General features: G+C 37.7%; 2 protein-coding genes across 2 annotated transcripts in view; one reads left to right on the forward strand and one right to left on the reverse strand.

Annotated features, from left to right (window-relative positions):
- RHOBTB3 (Rho related BTB domain containing 3) overlaps positions 1 to 14260 on the forward strand; it is a 71328-nt gene that overhangs the window by 38209 nt on the left and 18859 nt on the right. The window contains 3 exon segments of the mRNA XM_037802229.1: positions 2149 to 2269; positions 11050 to 11223; positions 13189 to 13355. Of these exon segments, the coding sequence (XP_037658157.1) occupies positions 2149 to 2269; positions 11050 to 11223; positions 13189 to 13355 (462 nt within the window).
- The window catches only part of GLRX (glutaredoxin), a 58000-nt gene continuing 51486 nt past the window's right edge, over positions 7747 to 14260 (reverse strand). The window contains exon 3 of the mRNA XM_037802228.1: positions 7747 to 13337. The gene's annotated coding sequence lies outside the window, so the exon portion shown is untranslated. The remainder of the gene's footprint in view (positions 13338 to 14260) is intronic.

The raw sequence follows: 14260 nt of genomic DNA on the forward strand, positions 1-14260 counted from the left end.
TTCCAACTGTTCTTTCATTGGGAAAATGGGCTTTTTTTTTTTAACAAAGTAACATTGAATTATAGCACAAGGCCTTTCTACTCTTGCATTCCGTTTTTCAAAAGTTTGCTAGATTAATTTTATGGACCAGTAAAATGTACTTCTGGATTCTCATCAAACTTCTGCTTTCCCATTTTTTTTTCCAAATTTGAGACATAGGTGACAAGGTGATCTGTTTATACAGGTTAATAATCTTTATATATATGTGTGTGTGGATATATATCCATACATAATAATATATCTACATAATATTCAGACTGTAAAAATTCAACATCTTTAAATGAAAGTTTTTTTTGAACCTGAGCCTTTCCTTAGGTCTGATTCTCTTTATATATATGTGTGTGTGGATATATATCCATACATAATAATATATCTACATAATATTCAGACTGTAAAAATTCAACATCTTTAAATGAAAGTTTGTTTTGAACCTGAGCCTTTCCTTAGGTCTGATTCTGAACAGTTATTCCTTTGACTACTGACAATAAAATGAATTTCTTGTTGATGAAGAGGGAGACTGGGGCTTATATGATTCCTTGAAATTAAACTAAATTCCCTCCTTTCACAGAAAGAGAGAAGAGTTCTTCTGCCCACCCCTTCTTCCTGTACTTTCCTGGATAAGGGTTTCTGATTCATTGAGTATGACATGGGGATGTAACACTGAATTAGTAATTGGGAGTACATTTAAATTGTGAGTCGGCCACAGATTATCTCTGTGGCTTTGAGAAGTCCATTAACTTCTTAGGGTTTCCTGTAAAATGAGGGGATAACTGGATGATTTCCAACCCTGCTAGCTCTCAAATTCTGTGATGCTTTTTGGCTGTTACTTTCCTTTATGTGACAGTTGCCTGAATCTTATCCCCCAAATCCTTCAATGTATATCATGATATATTGTGCATAGGATCCGAGAATATACTTTATAGGACCAGGACTTGTATGCTCCTGTTTTGCTTCTCTGTCTTGCTCATGGATACAATTCTGGGGTGTGTTGTTCTTCCTTGTGAGGAGGGAAAATACCATTTTGTTAATCCCTCACCAGAAACTTAAAATTTCTCCGTGTCCACAGTAGATAAATCCAGAGAGGGGCGAAGGTGTCATTTATTATTATTGCTAAATGTGTGTGTTAGATTATTTCTCAGGGAGAACGCTTTTTGCTTGCTTTTTGAGCAAGCAGAATATCAGTGTTCTGAGCTGAGCTGAGGTCCTGGGAGTCAGCAGAGGATTGGGGTAGAGGGTGAGGGAAGAGGGGCCGGCATTGACTTCTGGGGTTGGAATGAAAAGATGTCTGAATAGACGGCATTTGGGGGTGAAGGTGGGATTGAGGGCCACGGAAAGGATAAACAAAGCACCAAATCCTGTGTGGGGAGTGGAGCAGGGCTGGAGACCATCAGCTCAGACAGAGGCACTGTTAACTGGAGGCTGCCAGTGAGAGCGAGCAAGTTGAGAGGACAGATAAGTGTTATCTTGGGAAGAGATTCTCTGAAGCTCCAGGTCAGAGATCCAGGCACCCTTTTATCGAGTCCAGTCTCTGTGGTGGGTGGGAAAGATATTTAAGGTTATAAGATTATAAATCAAAATGGGGATAAACCAGGTATTTTTAAATATTTCTTAGGAGAAAATGTTGAGCTAGTAAGCAATAGCAGGATATGGTTCCATAAGGGAAAAATAACAAGTTATATGTAAGTATTTTTCGTAATTACAAAATTAAATTTTTATATATGTGGTTTGTTAGTTACAGACCAAAATAGCAGATTATATGTGAAAACATATTTTACTAAGCATTCATATGAGGTTGAACTGCTGTTGTTTGTTTCCCAGATAACAAAGACCCGTGAGGATTCAGAACCATACAATATATTAGCTGTCGAGTTGGGTTTTTAACTTAACTAATTCATTTACTACTGTGAATGCTGATGATTATTATTATAGTTTATTGGCAAGTGGCAGATCTAGTTCTTGAGGGCGAGCTCCCTTGAAAGCTGTGGTCAGAGAAACCATAGAGTGGGTGATGATTATTTCTTCAGAAATTTAGCACAGTTTTCAGCCCATGCTCATTAACAAAACATGTCATACAACATTTCCCTTTGTCTTTGTGTTTTTTCCTTATAGATTAATTGCCTAAGGAATTGTAAAACCTATCAAGCCAGAAAACCTCTATGGTTTTATAACACTTCCCTCAAGTTTTTCCTTAATAAACCTATGCTTGCTGATGTTGTCTTCGAAATTCAAGGTACAGTTCAACTTTTACAAAGTCTGTTATTTTTATTTTTTCTATTTCAGCTCTGAATGTTTTAGGGGAAGGAATGGCTATTCTCTCTTGTAGATCATAGATTAACACGGACTGAATTTCAACAAAATAGTCCAGGGAAATGAAGTATTTTACTAAAATAAGACAAGAAATGTACATTTTCCTAAGTGGCCCCCACCCCACTTTACCCTGTGCTTCATTAACTTTTAGGGACCAGCAAGGGATGGCGCCATCTGAAATATGCTATTGTCTATTTTTGATTGTGTATTTCTTTAAGAACCTAGTTTTCAACTCATATGAAAACAGCCTTAAAATTACATTACTGTTAGCCTGTTTTATTCAGCTTTCTTTTTATGTGTGCAAAAGGAACTACCCATGGGTTGAGGGTCTCACTGGTACAGGGATTATGTGCAGTGACTCCACACCTGCTTACCTGTAGCACCTATAGACACTGCTACTTTTATTCCTCCTGGCACTCTGAGAGCAGCTGAAAGCTACTTCTTATCTCTGTGGGAAACTAATGCTACCTAATTTTAACAAAAATCAACTGTTTAAAAGTCTGTTATTAATTATTCTCTTAGATAATTCTGTCATGTTGGGAGATTAAAAGCATTCTCTAAAAATGAGTTGCCAGATACCTTCAATTATACAAGGATAGAAGGAGTTGTTTCCAAACTAATGAAGTGGAATTTCAGGTGGGCTATCACTAACAGGGAAATATAATTCCAATTTTTTTTTTTTGGTAGAAATGTATGGCAGCTAACATAGTCATTTACTTTTTAAAGTCTTTCCCACAAATATTTGTTTTAACTTTGGTCACTTGTCAAGGCAGAGTGAATTGGAAACTTTCCAAAGTGCCCTCTGCCAAGCTGCTGTCAGCACTGTATGTGCTATGAGCCTGGGACACTGAGGATGGGACGAGAAGAATGACCATGAAATAAATGAACATGATTTTTAAAAAAATTAACAAGAGACCACAGACTTTATATAACCCTTTCCTCATTTTAGGGGAAACTACAACTGGTTTTAAGACCCTAATATTCTCACATCTGATTTTTTATTTGCAGAGTAAAAATCCAGATTTTCTCTAAAGCTAGCTCTCATAAATTAAATTATTCATTATAAGTAGAACAAGCATTGTCAGGGATAAAGCTCCTGCTAATTACAGAATTTCCTCGTTAGCTTTTGGTAATATCTCTGTTGATGAAGGTGTTTGGTAAAAGTTCTTGATATACTCTATCCATACAAAACAAACAGAGAGAGAGAAAATTTTGTGCACATCATCTGAGAAGCTTCACCTTCCAATAGAAAAGAACTCATCCACTTTGAGAAACTATGATTGGTAAGTAAAAGTGTGTTTCAATCTTCCCAAAATTAATCTGAAAAAAAAAAAAAAAAGTTCAGTTTAGAAAAATGGAATCATATTTTCTGTGTTCTGCAAAGATGACCGATGCCACAGAAGATGGCTGAATGCTGCTCTTCTAATAACTTACTGGGGGACTGAGGTCTGTCCTTCAGCCATACTTATATTTTAAGGTTGACTGGATTCAGGTTGAGTAGACTCAGAAATGTGGGGATAGGGTAGGGGCACACCTTTCCAGTGACCATATGACAGCCTAGGGCAATGCTTTTATAACCAGGAAAAGATTTAGAACTCTGAAGGTAACATGGTGAACATACAAGGGTGTTCCTTCTGGGCCATGGTGACTTCTCATGAATGTCCTCTGTCTTATAAAAGAATTTAGTATTATAGAGTATAATGTATTAATACAACTTAATCAGATTATGTCGTGTCTTACCTCCCTGGGTGATGCCAAGAATAATTACTGCCAGCTATTGACCAATCTCATCATTCACACAGTATTTTCTATAAATGAGGTATGATATAATCAATTAAGTATTCACTTTCTAAATCATAAACATATTCTAGTTCTTTAAATGTCGCTTTACCTGAGTCACTTTGATTGGAGTTTTGGATGTTCCCAAACTTCTCGGTCATACACTTAGAGACAGACTCAGGGGTTATTCCCCAGATGATTAATCTCATCCTTTCTGTGTATATTTTAGAAGTTTAACTGTGAGAGGGAAGCCTTCGTTCCTGGTCTTAGTTGTAAGAAAGGATCTGTCATTACATCTCTGTTGTCTACAGTCCCTAAAACAGTGATTTACCTTTAACAGACTCTTAATAAATGATTGTTGTTAATGAGGCTAATGATTCTGAACTTGAGAATCAACAACTGAAGCATAACTGTTCTCCAAGAAATCTTTGTATTCTATGAATCCATAAAAGAAGAGAGGGTCCATCTCTTCTAGGGATGTTGATGATGTAGCAAAGTCTGAGAGTAACTTTTCTCAAGTAAGTTCAATATAATGTAAATTTAACCTACCAAGGTTAATGAATTTAGGGAATGTCTCCCATCCCCCCCTTTTCTCTTGTTGTGCTATAATATAGCTACCAAATTTGCTTATAATTTTCATAGGAAGAATTAACACTAAATGTTGTTGTTACCCACTGAGAAGATTTTCAAAGGGAATGTGCAACACATGAAATACATGCCTTACTAAGAGAAAAGAGATAAGCAGTGACTGGAGAATCCTTTCTCCTCTTAATCTCATTTTCCCTGTTATCATTCCACCTAGTGAACATTTTGCAGGCAAGTTCCCCAACCTATGAAGGAGGCTGGAGTCAAGGGGAGCTGGTTATATGCCTGTGCTGATGACTAGTAATGCCTGCTGTGGTGCTCTGTGTAGACTCCCCAGCTCAAAAACGAAGCCTTCCCTGGGTGTCCGGAGTAGATAGAAGCAAGATCTGGCAGCAGGATCTGGCAGCAGCTTCTCTGTCGTCAGCTAAGAAAGGATCTGTGTCATTACAGCTCTGTGTTCCCCACAGTCCCTAAAACAGTGACCTACCTTTAACAGACTCTTAATAAATGATTGTTGTTAATGAGGTTAATGATTCTGAACTTGAGAATCAGCAACTGAAGTGTAAGTATTCTCCAAGAAGTCTTTGTATTGTTACGAATCCATAAAAGAAGAGAGGGTCCATCTCTGCTAGGATGTTGATGTAGCAAAGTCTGAGAGTAACCTTTCCCGAGTAAGTTCAATATAAATGACATCAAGGTTAATCTAGCTTCTGCAGAGCATGGGGAAGGGGAAAGAAGCTGTAGGATGGAAGGGTGTTGTCTCTTTCAGCCTTCAGTTTGCATTCTGACCAGTGTTTGTCCTTGGGCAAGTCACTTAATATCTCTAGCCTTTACGTCTTCTCATTTGTGAAGTGAGGGGGGCGAACCATGTGGATTTTAAGGTCCCTTTTAGTATTAAGATATATATAACTCACTAATTGCCACCCTCCTTCCATTCTCCTGAGAATACTAAGGAGAAATTTTAAGTTTGAGGAAGTTCACTGAAGTCTAACCACCTTTTGTGGGTTAAGATATGTGTCCATAGTCCTGCTGAATGGAGTGGAGCAGATTTTTGAATTCACTTCAGTGTGGTCATTCTCACAGCATGCTCAATTTGCCAGGACCAGTTCCCTGAAGTACTCCTGGAATTCTTCCAAAATGTATAGGGGAAGGTGGAAAAATCAGAAGGATTCTAAATGAAGGAAGAAGCAGAGAACTTAGAGAATCATTAATCTAATTGATAGTTCTCCTTAACTAACAGTTGAATATATATTTATAAATAAACCTTTTTCCTGATTATGAAAGACATATATGACTGTTACAGAACAGTGTGTACAGAATGATCCCATGTATGGAAAGTATGTCTGTTATGTTTATAAATCTATAAAAAGGAAAAGTTCTGGAAGGATATACACCACATTGTGAACAGTGGTTATCTTTAGAGAATGAGATGGGGATGATTGCGATCAGAAAAATGTTATAATTGCTCATTATAGGATAGTCAAGTAATATAGAAAGATGCAGAACAATAACCTATAATCTTACTCCCCAATGACAATCACTGTTGACATTTTGACATATTTCCCTCCAGTCATTTTCTCCTCTGCTTAGTAGAAGGAACTGTGTAATAAATACTATTTATCCAGTTTATATCCTTTATTTTTAGACTTGTGTCATAAGCATTACTTATAATGTTAACATTATTTTTAATGCCATTATATGGTATATATTGTTGTAAATTTAAGGTATTTACCACTTTTTCAGTATTAGGAATAATAGCTGCATTGAAGAATTAGTATAAAGACCTTATTCTTAAATTAGAATTGCTTCCTTGGGATAGATTCTTAGTCAAAGGATATGAACGTCTGTAAAACTTTATATGTGCTGTTTAAATTGTATATGTCCAGAAAAGTTGTACCAATTTACATTTCCATTGGCAGTCCATGAGTGTGTTTGTTTTACCATATCTTTGTCAGCATTAAATGTGCTTCTATTTTATTAAGTATGCTTAGATCTCAATTATAAGTATGTTTATGTCTCAATTTTTCTAGCAAATGTGATATGACTGTATTTTTAATGTTCTATTTTTAGACTCATGAAGCCCAGGTTGTACAAATTAAAAGCCAAATCTGTTCTGGTCCATTGAACCATTTAGTATCAAGACATTCTTATGTTAACAATGATAATAGTGCTGACTCTCTGGCAGCAAATGAGTGTACTAGAGATTAAATATGTAACGTGCAAGTCTCAGAACAGCCCTGTATGTTGGTACTGTTACTCCAGCACTTGCCACTGAGATGCAGAGAGGTAAAGTGACTGGTTAGTATTACAGCACTGGCCTCCTAGTGATGGTGAGGCAGAGATTTGCCCCCCAGACCTTTCTAACTTCAGGGTTGGTGGTGGAGAGTGAATTTTAAACATCTGGTTAGTACTACTAGAAAAATCAGATTTTCAGAATGATTTAGTCATAGCTCTATTTAATTCAAAATCAAAGTGCATTTTCTCACATATCCTATATTTTCGTCATTCTCAGAAAATTCATACCAGGCCTGGAGGATGGAGGTTTGCTTTTTAAGTCATGTTAATGCCTTTCAGTTTGACATTTGGGCCTGTGTTTTTTAGTTGTAGTTAAATTGTTAACAGGCAGCTAAATAATCAGTGTTATTCTGTCCAACTTGGTGTAAATGGAGATAGCTGTTTGAGCTGTGAATGCACCTCTAACTTTGTGATTGACTTTTTAATTTAAATATTTTACATCAGAAATGAGAAGGGAAAGTATTCTTATATTTTAAATTTATTTATATTGAACTTAAGACAGATCCCAAGGATAATGGTTGGATGATAACCTGCCTCAAATCTTAATTATAAATTTTTTTTTTGATTATAGTGAAATCTTCAGATTAGCCTGCAGTTTTCTCTAAATACTTTACCTCAAATATTTATAATGCAAAATGCACATTTAGAAAGATTCGTATTTGTAAAATAATTCACATTCAGATATAACCTTAGTGTGCTTAATATAAAGTTATGTGAAGTAATGAGAAGGATAACTTAAAATTAAATAACTACCCACTTAAATGTAATGTTTTCTCCTCATGCAATAATAATAAATTTGAAGTTACATGTAAGTAACTCTTCGGTTTCCCAGTTTTAAGCGTATCACTCAACCTCATGAGAAGTTTAATGAAACCAGAATGAGTATAGAATCTAGGGAACAATTTAGACTGGAACTGAGACCTCGAAACACCAGCATGATGGGGTGGCAGTGACATGGGTTTGGGGCTGGAAAAACCTGGCTGGAATCCTTGCTTTGATGCATATTTATCATATTGGTTTGGCTGTGCTATTTTAGGTTTCTGGTCCTTGATTTCCTCGCCCTAATATGGGGGTACTAATTTCTACCTTGTGGAGTTGTCACAGGATTGAGATCATGCATATAAAGAGCTAAAAGAGCCAGCTACCAGGCCTGGCTCGTGGAGTCCACTCTCCTTCCCACACGGCTACAGCTAACACTGGGGGGTCAACTGCACTTTCACTGCCAAACCCAAGTACAGCATTAAATCCTGCCTTAAAATATTCCAGGCCACCACCATCAACTGGCTGGAGTTGCCATGGAATCTAAAACCTATTTACTATCCCTGTAATAGGTGTTCAACTATATGTATGTATATAATTACTACTACCCATAACTTGTTTTTTTTGGTATCTTGTGTTTATATCTTTTTCTTTCTTTCTTTCTTTTTTTAAAGCTACTCTGGCAGCTGGCAGTTCTAAATTTAGTCTTGGTAAACATTTAGACCTGATACAAAAAAAAAAAGTGAGTTTCTTTTGACATTCGAATCTGTGTCACATGAAAAATACTTTTACAAAATTACTTTCCTTCCTTGTTTACTTGTGTAGTACATATTCCAAATCTCTCTTGAGCTAGACAGGTATCCTATTTTCAGATTAAAGTAAAAAGAAACAATTCTAAAAATTTCATTTTGAAACCTGGACTGTAGTATGAAGAAAGTGTGACAAATGTAGTATTTTATTTTAGTATACAGTAAAAACAAAAGATCTTGAATCATCTGTGCAAAGTGCCTAGGAAATTTCTTTATTAAAAGGTTCTTAAAACTGTAATATCAAATAAATAATACAAAGTAAAGATACTTTGAGCCTTGACATTTTCGAAAACATGTTTATCTTTTAACTAGAACATTGATTTTTTTTTCCTCGCCTAAGTAATCATTCAGCTGTATCCTATTGCTGGTTGGAATATAAACACTGCATTATGTTCATTCAGGTTTTTCTTTTTTACAATGTTAAAAAAATGTGACTATTCTGGGGTATTGTATTACAGTATCACAGTAGAACAATTTATAACACTGAAATAATAGTTTAAAAAGGGATAAAACAAGTTGATGTCTTAATTGGCAGTATAAAGGTTTCAAAACTAAGTTCTAAGTTTGAAATTGACTTGGAAATACTTTAAGGGCTTATTTTACAGGGTGATTTGTTGCTGGTTTTGTGACTCCTTTGTAACCATATTATCAACGGAAAATGTTAAAATTTCAAGGTTACTTATCAAATTCCACCTTCATCTGCTCTCTACTTGGCATTTTTGACCAGTCTTAAATCCCTCTCCTTAACCCAAATGATAGGTTATTTAGTTTGTTTAAAGCATGCTTCCAATTTTCCTCTCCTTTTTTTTTATGGTGCCCCACTTAACTTTAAGATTTTGAAACCTTAAAATGACATGCCCAATTGCATTATCTGTTTGCACTCTTTGTTAATTGCTGTATGCAAATAATACAGAGAAGTTCTGGGATATCCGACATGCTCTTACTATGGAAACTGGTCCTCCTCTTAGATGGATACTGTAACATTGAGGGTATCCCCCAGCAGCCTAAAGCCAAGGATGGGTAGGGGGAAGGGATTAGGGGGACAGCTAGGGGAAGAAGCTGGCGGGAGTGTGGTGGCCTGGGGGGAGTGCTCACCTTGGCTGCTTCCCACTGCTCCCAGGGTGGGAGTGGGCATGGGGGTGGCGATGGGCTACTCACAGTGCCAAACAGTGGGCCGAGAAATGGCAATGCCAGGTGTTGCGTGTTAATCCTGAGGGCTTATTGATTGGCTTTATAGAAAGCCACTGGGCTTAGGTGCAACTCTTTTTCTTCCTTCCTGATCTAGCAGATGTTTTGCTTGGATTTAAAGGGGATGGATAATCTAATAACTGTAAATATTTCAGGGAAGAATACATGACCCCAATAAATATGAGATTTTAGGGATGCATTGGTGAAGATTCTTGGGTGGAGCAGAGTGGTTTGGTTCATAGACTTACTTTCTGGAAGGGTGGCAGCTTTGTCCCTCACACTGGCTGTGGGGTCTTCTGTCAAACTAAAAGCTTGACAAAGCAGGGGTAGCTCTGTGTTCCTCATCGTTGTCTCTTCAGTATCAGTCGCAGTGATTGGCACCTGGTGGGTGCTCAGTAATGATCTGTTGAAGTGATCTAGACTGAACCGAAGGCCGGCAGTGTGGATGCATGGTTTCCTAAGGTGGTAGGAGTGATGAGAACTGCTTCACCACCCCTGAGCCACGAGCTACACGTGCTGTGTTCTGGTGCTGCCTTCATGCATTGGAGCAGGACCTGGGTAGCTTAGCAAGTTGTAACTAGAGGGCCAGTCTAGTTGAATGAGCTTTGGTGAGGAATATGGGTTGAGGGGCCTTTACAATTTAAAGTAGCTCTGGCCCTCCCAGAAAAGGCATGGTTCAGTTAGGAAAGAGAAGAGGTAGGATGCTGGGGAGACAGCAGGGGTACTAAGGTTGTCTCCTTCCAAATTTCCCATTAGGTCTGAAATGCTTTCCTTGACTACACAAGAGACCCCCTTGCAATTCCTTCTGTGATCCATGGACTGTTTAGGCCTAGGATGGTTACTTCTTACAGTTTTTCTGTTTCTGATAAGGGGAAGTCTGGCTAGGACTATGCTTTGAGTTTGGCTAAGAAGGTTAATAGTATTTTTGGAGGGAGACACAAGGGCAGGGGTGATGGTATTATTTTAAGCCAACTGGAAAGGAACAATGTTTGATTATAAAAATATGAAGCAAAATATTTCATATCAGTGTTTAAAATTTTAGGAAATGTAAACTAAGTAATAAATAGCTGCCTTACTTGCAAATTGTTTGTTTAAAAGTTCACTTTTGAACTCTTTATTTTCAAATTAAAAACTGAAAAGTTTCTGGATTCATGCTATCCAAAATTTGCTTTCTGCACATTCAGCGGTGCCTCATGCAATACCACTCTACTTAGAATGGTGGTTGCTAAAATAACTCTGCAAGTTTACCTCACCCAGTTAACGTCTTTCTTCTCTTTGAACTCTGCAGGTGCAACGGTGCCAGCCCACAGGGCCATCCTGGTGGCCCGTTGTGAAGTGATGGCAGCCATGTTTAATGGGAATTACATGGAAGCAAAGAGTGTTCTCGTTCCAGTTTATGGTGTTTCTAAAGAGACTTTTCTATCATTTTTAGAATACCTATACACAGACTCCTGTTGCCCAGGTGAGCACAGTATACGTACTAGATCATATCTGACAATTCTTTCTTTTCTTTTCACCTATTTTGATCGATTGCTTCTGTGAACTCTGTTTTCATTTAAGGTTTGTCACAGTAGACATCATGGAATGTGCTAAGCAGTTGGAGGAGGTGCTGAGACAACAGTGAATTTTCAGTCAGTTCAAGTGGAAGAGCAGAGAGCTTGGGTGCCCCTTATGGGCTCAGATTCTGGCATAATTGCACATGTTCTGGCCACATCAACAGCATGGTGACTGCCATAGGCACCTGGAAATGGAGGTGTCTTGTAGGACCCAGAGGCTGGCCTAATTCTGCAGATTGGGGCAGGGAGCTTCCTGGAGCACTAGCCCTTCCCTGACAGGAGGAAGGTTGGGCAGCTGCCTTTATGGTGCTGACTTATGATTGAGGCACTTTTAAAGAATAATTTGGATATTCAGAGACTCCCTTGGACTTCTCTCGCACCCAGAGGATGTGGGATTTTTCATGGCTCCCCTCAGTTTGGCCTCTCCTAAAAACTTTTCCTAAGTTGCTTAGAATGCCCCACGGATGGTAGGATTTATGTGCTGACCTAGAACTGTCTTTGACCAGGAGCCCGCCTCTATGGTAGCTGCAGGTTGGAAAGTTTCCTCAAGCTACAGGCACCTTGGAGAAATAGCACAATCTTTTCAGCAGCTCTGGAGCTGGAGGATGCAGGCATGGAGGAGGCCCCCTTTGAGCAGCCTTCACCCTGTGGCCACCAGATGGCGCTCACCTTGAATACAACTAGAAATAGCCCCATGTGGCTTAGTCCCAGGTACTGAGACCTTGATTACAGAACCAGGCAAAGCACAAAAGAGAGCTGTCTCTCTCTTCAGGCTCACTGCTTTATTTTTAGATTTAGAAGATTGTCTGTGCTTGTTATTGAAATCTCCTGAGTTATAAACAAGTCATGAGCTCCTGGAAGGTTTTAGAAGTTCCCCAAACAGAAAATTATTTTTAATTGAATCATTTCTGGTCTTGCAGCTAGGTATAGAGTATTTTGGAATCACGTACGGTTTTTACTGTCCGTGATAAGACTGGCTTCTCATTTTTGCTTAAAAAAAAAAAAAAACGATGAAAGCATTGATTCTTGTTGAAAATGTGTTATTGTTTATTTTATTATTTTAATCCTGGAAAATTTGTGTCTTAAATTTAAAATTTGAACAGATTTGAAATAATAGGAAAATACAGTTTCTCAGTCATCCTCTCATTAAAGAATTAAAGCTGCTAATTTTAGGTTTCACCTTGCTTACTAGAAAAATGTTCACAAAAGCAACAGTGACTATCGTACAAAATACTTTAAACACTGGTAAAAGGGTGATGGAAGGGGGAGAAATGGGTCAAAATGAATAATCAGAAACTTAAGCCAGATACTGGAATATATGCAGTGGGAAAATCACAGAAAGATAATCTATTCGTTATGCTAAATATGTATCACACACAGGGTTCCTGGTTCCACAACTACAAAAGAATGTAAGGAACTCCAGCTACAAAAAAAATGTGAGGAACTTAAAAGGAATATGATAGAAAATTACACAAAAAATCAGAACTATAGGGAATTGTTAAAAAAAGCAAATTGGGAACTAAAGCCAGTAAAAGAAAAACTGGAAAGATTTAGGCTAGCAGGAAGATTTACCCAATATCCCTGGAACTGATTATTAAGGGTAATTATAGAATAATTTTCTATGGAGAATTAAAAAAAAAAAAGAACAGATGCACTTCTGAATGTGAAGGCTAAAATTGGTTATTTCTGAAAATGCAGTAATAGTTTAGAATGCTGACTCCTTCAAGACTTTTCCCAGGCATTCTCTTCTACATTTGATAATTACAGTCAGCATATTTTTTTCTGTTTGCTTTACGTTGTTTGCTTTTTTTTTAGGTCATAAAAGAAATCATTTTATTGTCCATTTTATCTTATTTCCCTTCTTGCATCAGCTGGCATTTTCCAAGCCATGTGTCTCCTCATCTGTGCAGAGATGTACCAGGTATCCAGACTGCAGCACATCTGTGAGCTTTTCATCATTACACAGCTGCAGAGCATGCCCAGCAGGGAGCTGGCATCCATGAATCTCGATATCGTTGACCTGCTCAAAAAAGCCAAGGTAATTGGTGGGATTTTTTCTTTTTGTTTGTTTTTTTTTTTTAATCTTGTAAAAAAATTATGCTATTCTTATAACATTTCTGTTTATTAAGAGATATGTTAGTACTGGTCTCAATCTGGAAGTTTGGCTGAGTAATGTTAAAGTGGCTTCATAACAGTTTCTGTAGCTAGGTAATTTTGAAGCATTAGGGTTTTTGTGCAATTCCTTTCTAAGAGGAGGTGAAATTTGTGGATATGGAATTTTGTCAACTAAATGGTGGCCCTTAGCAGAGTCACTTGTGTGTGGTGCTATATTTTGGCACATAGGCATTTATAGAAAATATAATTTGCACTGACTTTTTCCAAAATGATCACATCTTAGGGATCCTAAAAGGAACAAATGGCAGGAATCCATCTATACCAATAGAGATGATTAGGCTAAACTCATTTGTTCACTCATTCATTCATTCATTCATTCATTTCATGAACATGTTCTAAGTACAAAGTTGTATTAGGAGATATCAGTGCACATCATTAATTCTTCCAAAATGCCTTTCTTGGTATGTTTCACTGTGTCAGGGACATAGTCGTGTAGAATTTAGAGGTTGAGAATCACTGCAGTACGCTATGCTTCTTCTGGGCCTCTTCTAAGCATACAGACCCTATTTATTTTTAAGAATTGTGTTGCCACTCATTCTAGGGAACAGATGGAGTTGCCTCAAGTGCGAGTAACTGCTGTAACAAAGACCCCACAACGTGAATCTGGCTGAGGGCTGGGCTAGGTCTGTAAGGAAGCTAGGTCTGCTTTCTTGAAATCTTCCCAAACTCCCGTATGTGATCCGCCGTGAAAAATGTACCATCTCCTCATTCCCACCCTCTTTTATTTGTTGGAGTAGAAAGTTTATCCAGATGGGTCACCCTACCCTG

Source organism: Choloepus didactylus, chromosome 13 (genome assembly GCF_015220235.1).
Source record: "Choloepus didactylus isolate mChoDid1 chromosome 13, mChoDid1.pri, whole genome shotgun sequence".
In the NCBI taxonomy this organism is placed as follows: Eukaryota; Metazoa; Chordata; class Mammalia; order Pilosa; family Megalonychidae; genus Choloepus; species Choloepus didactylus.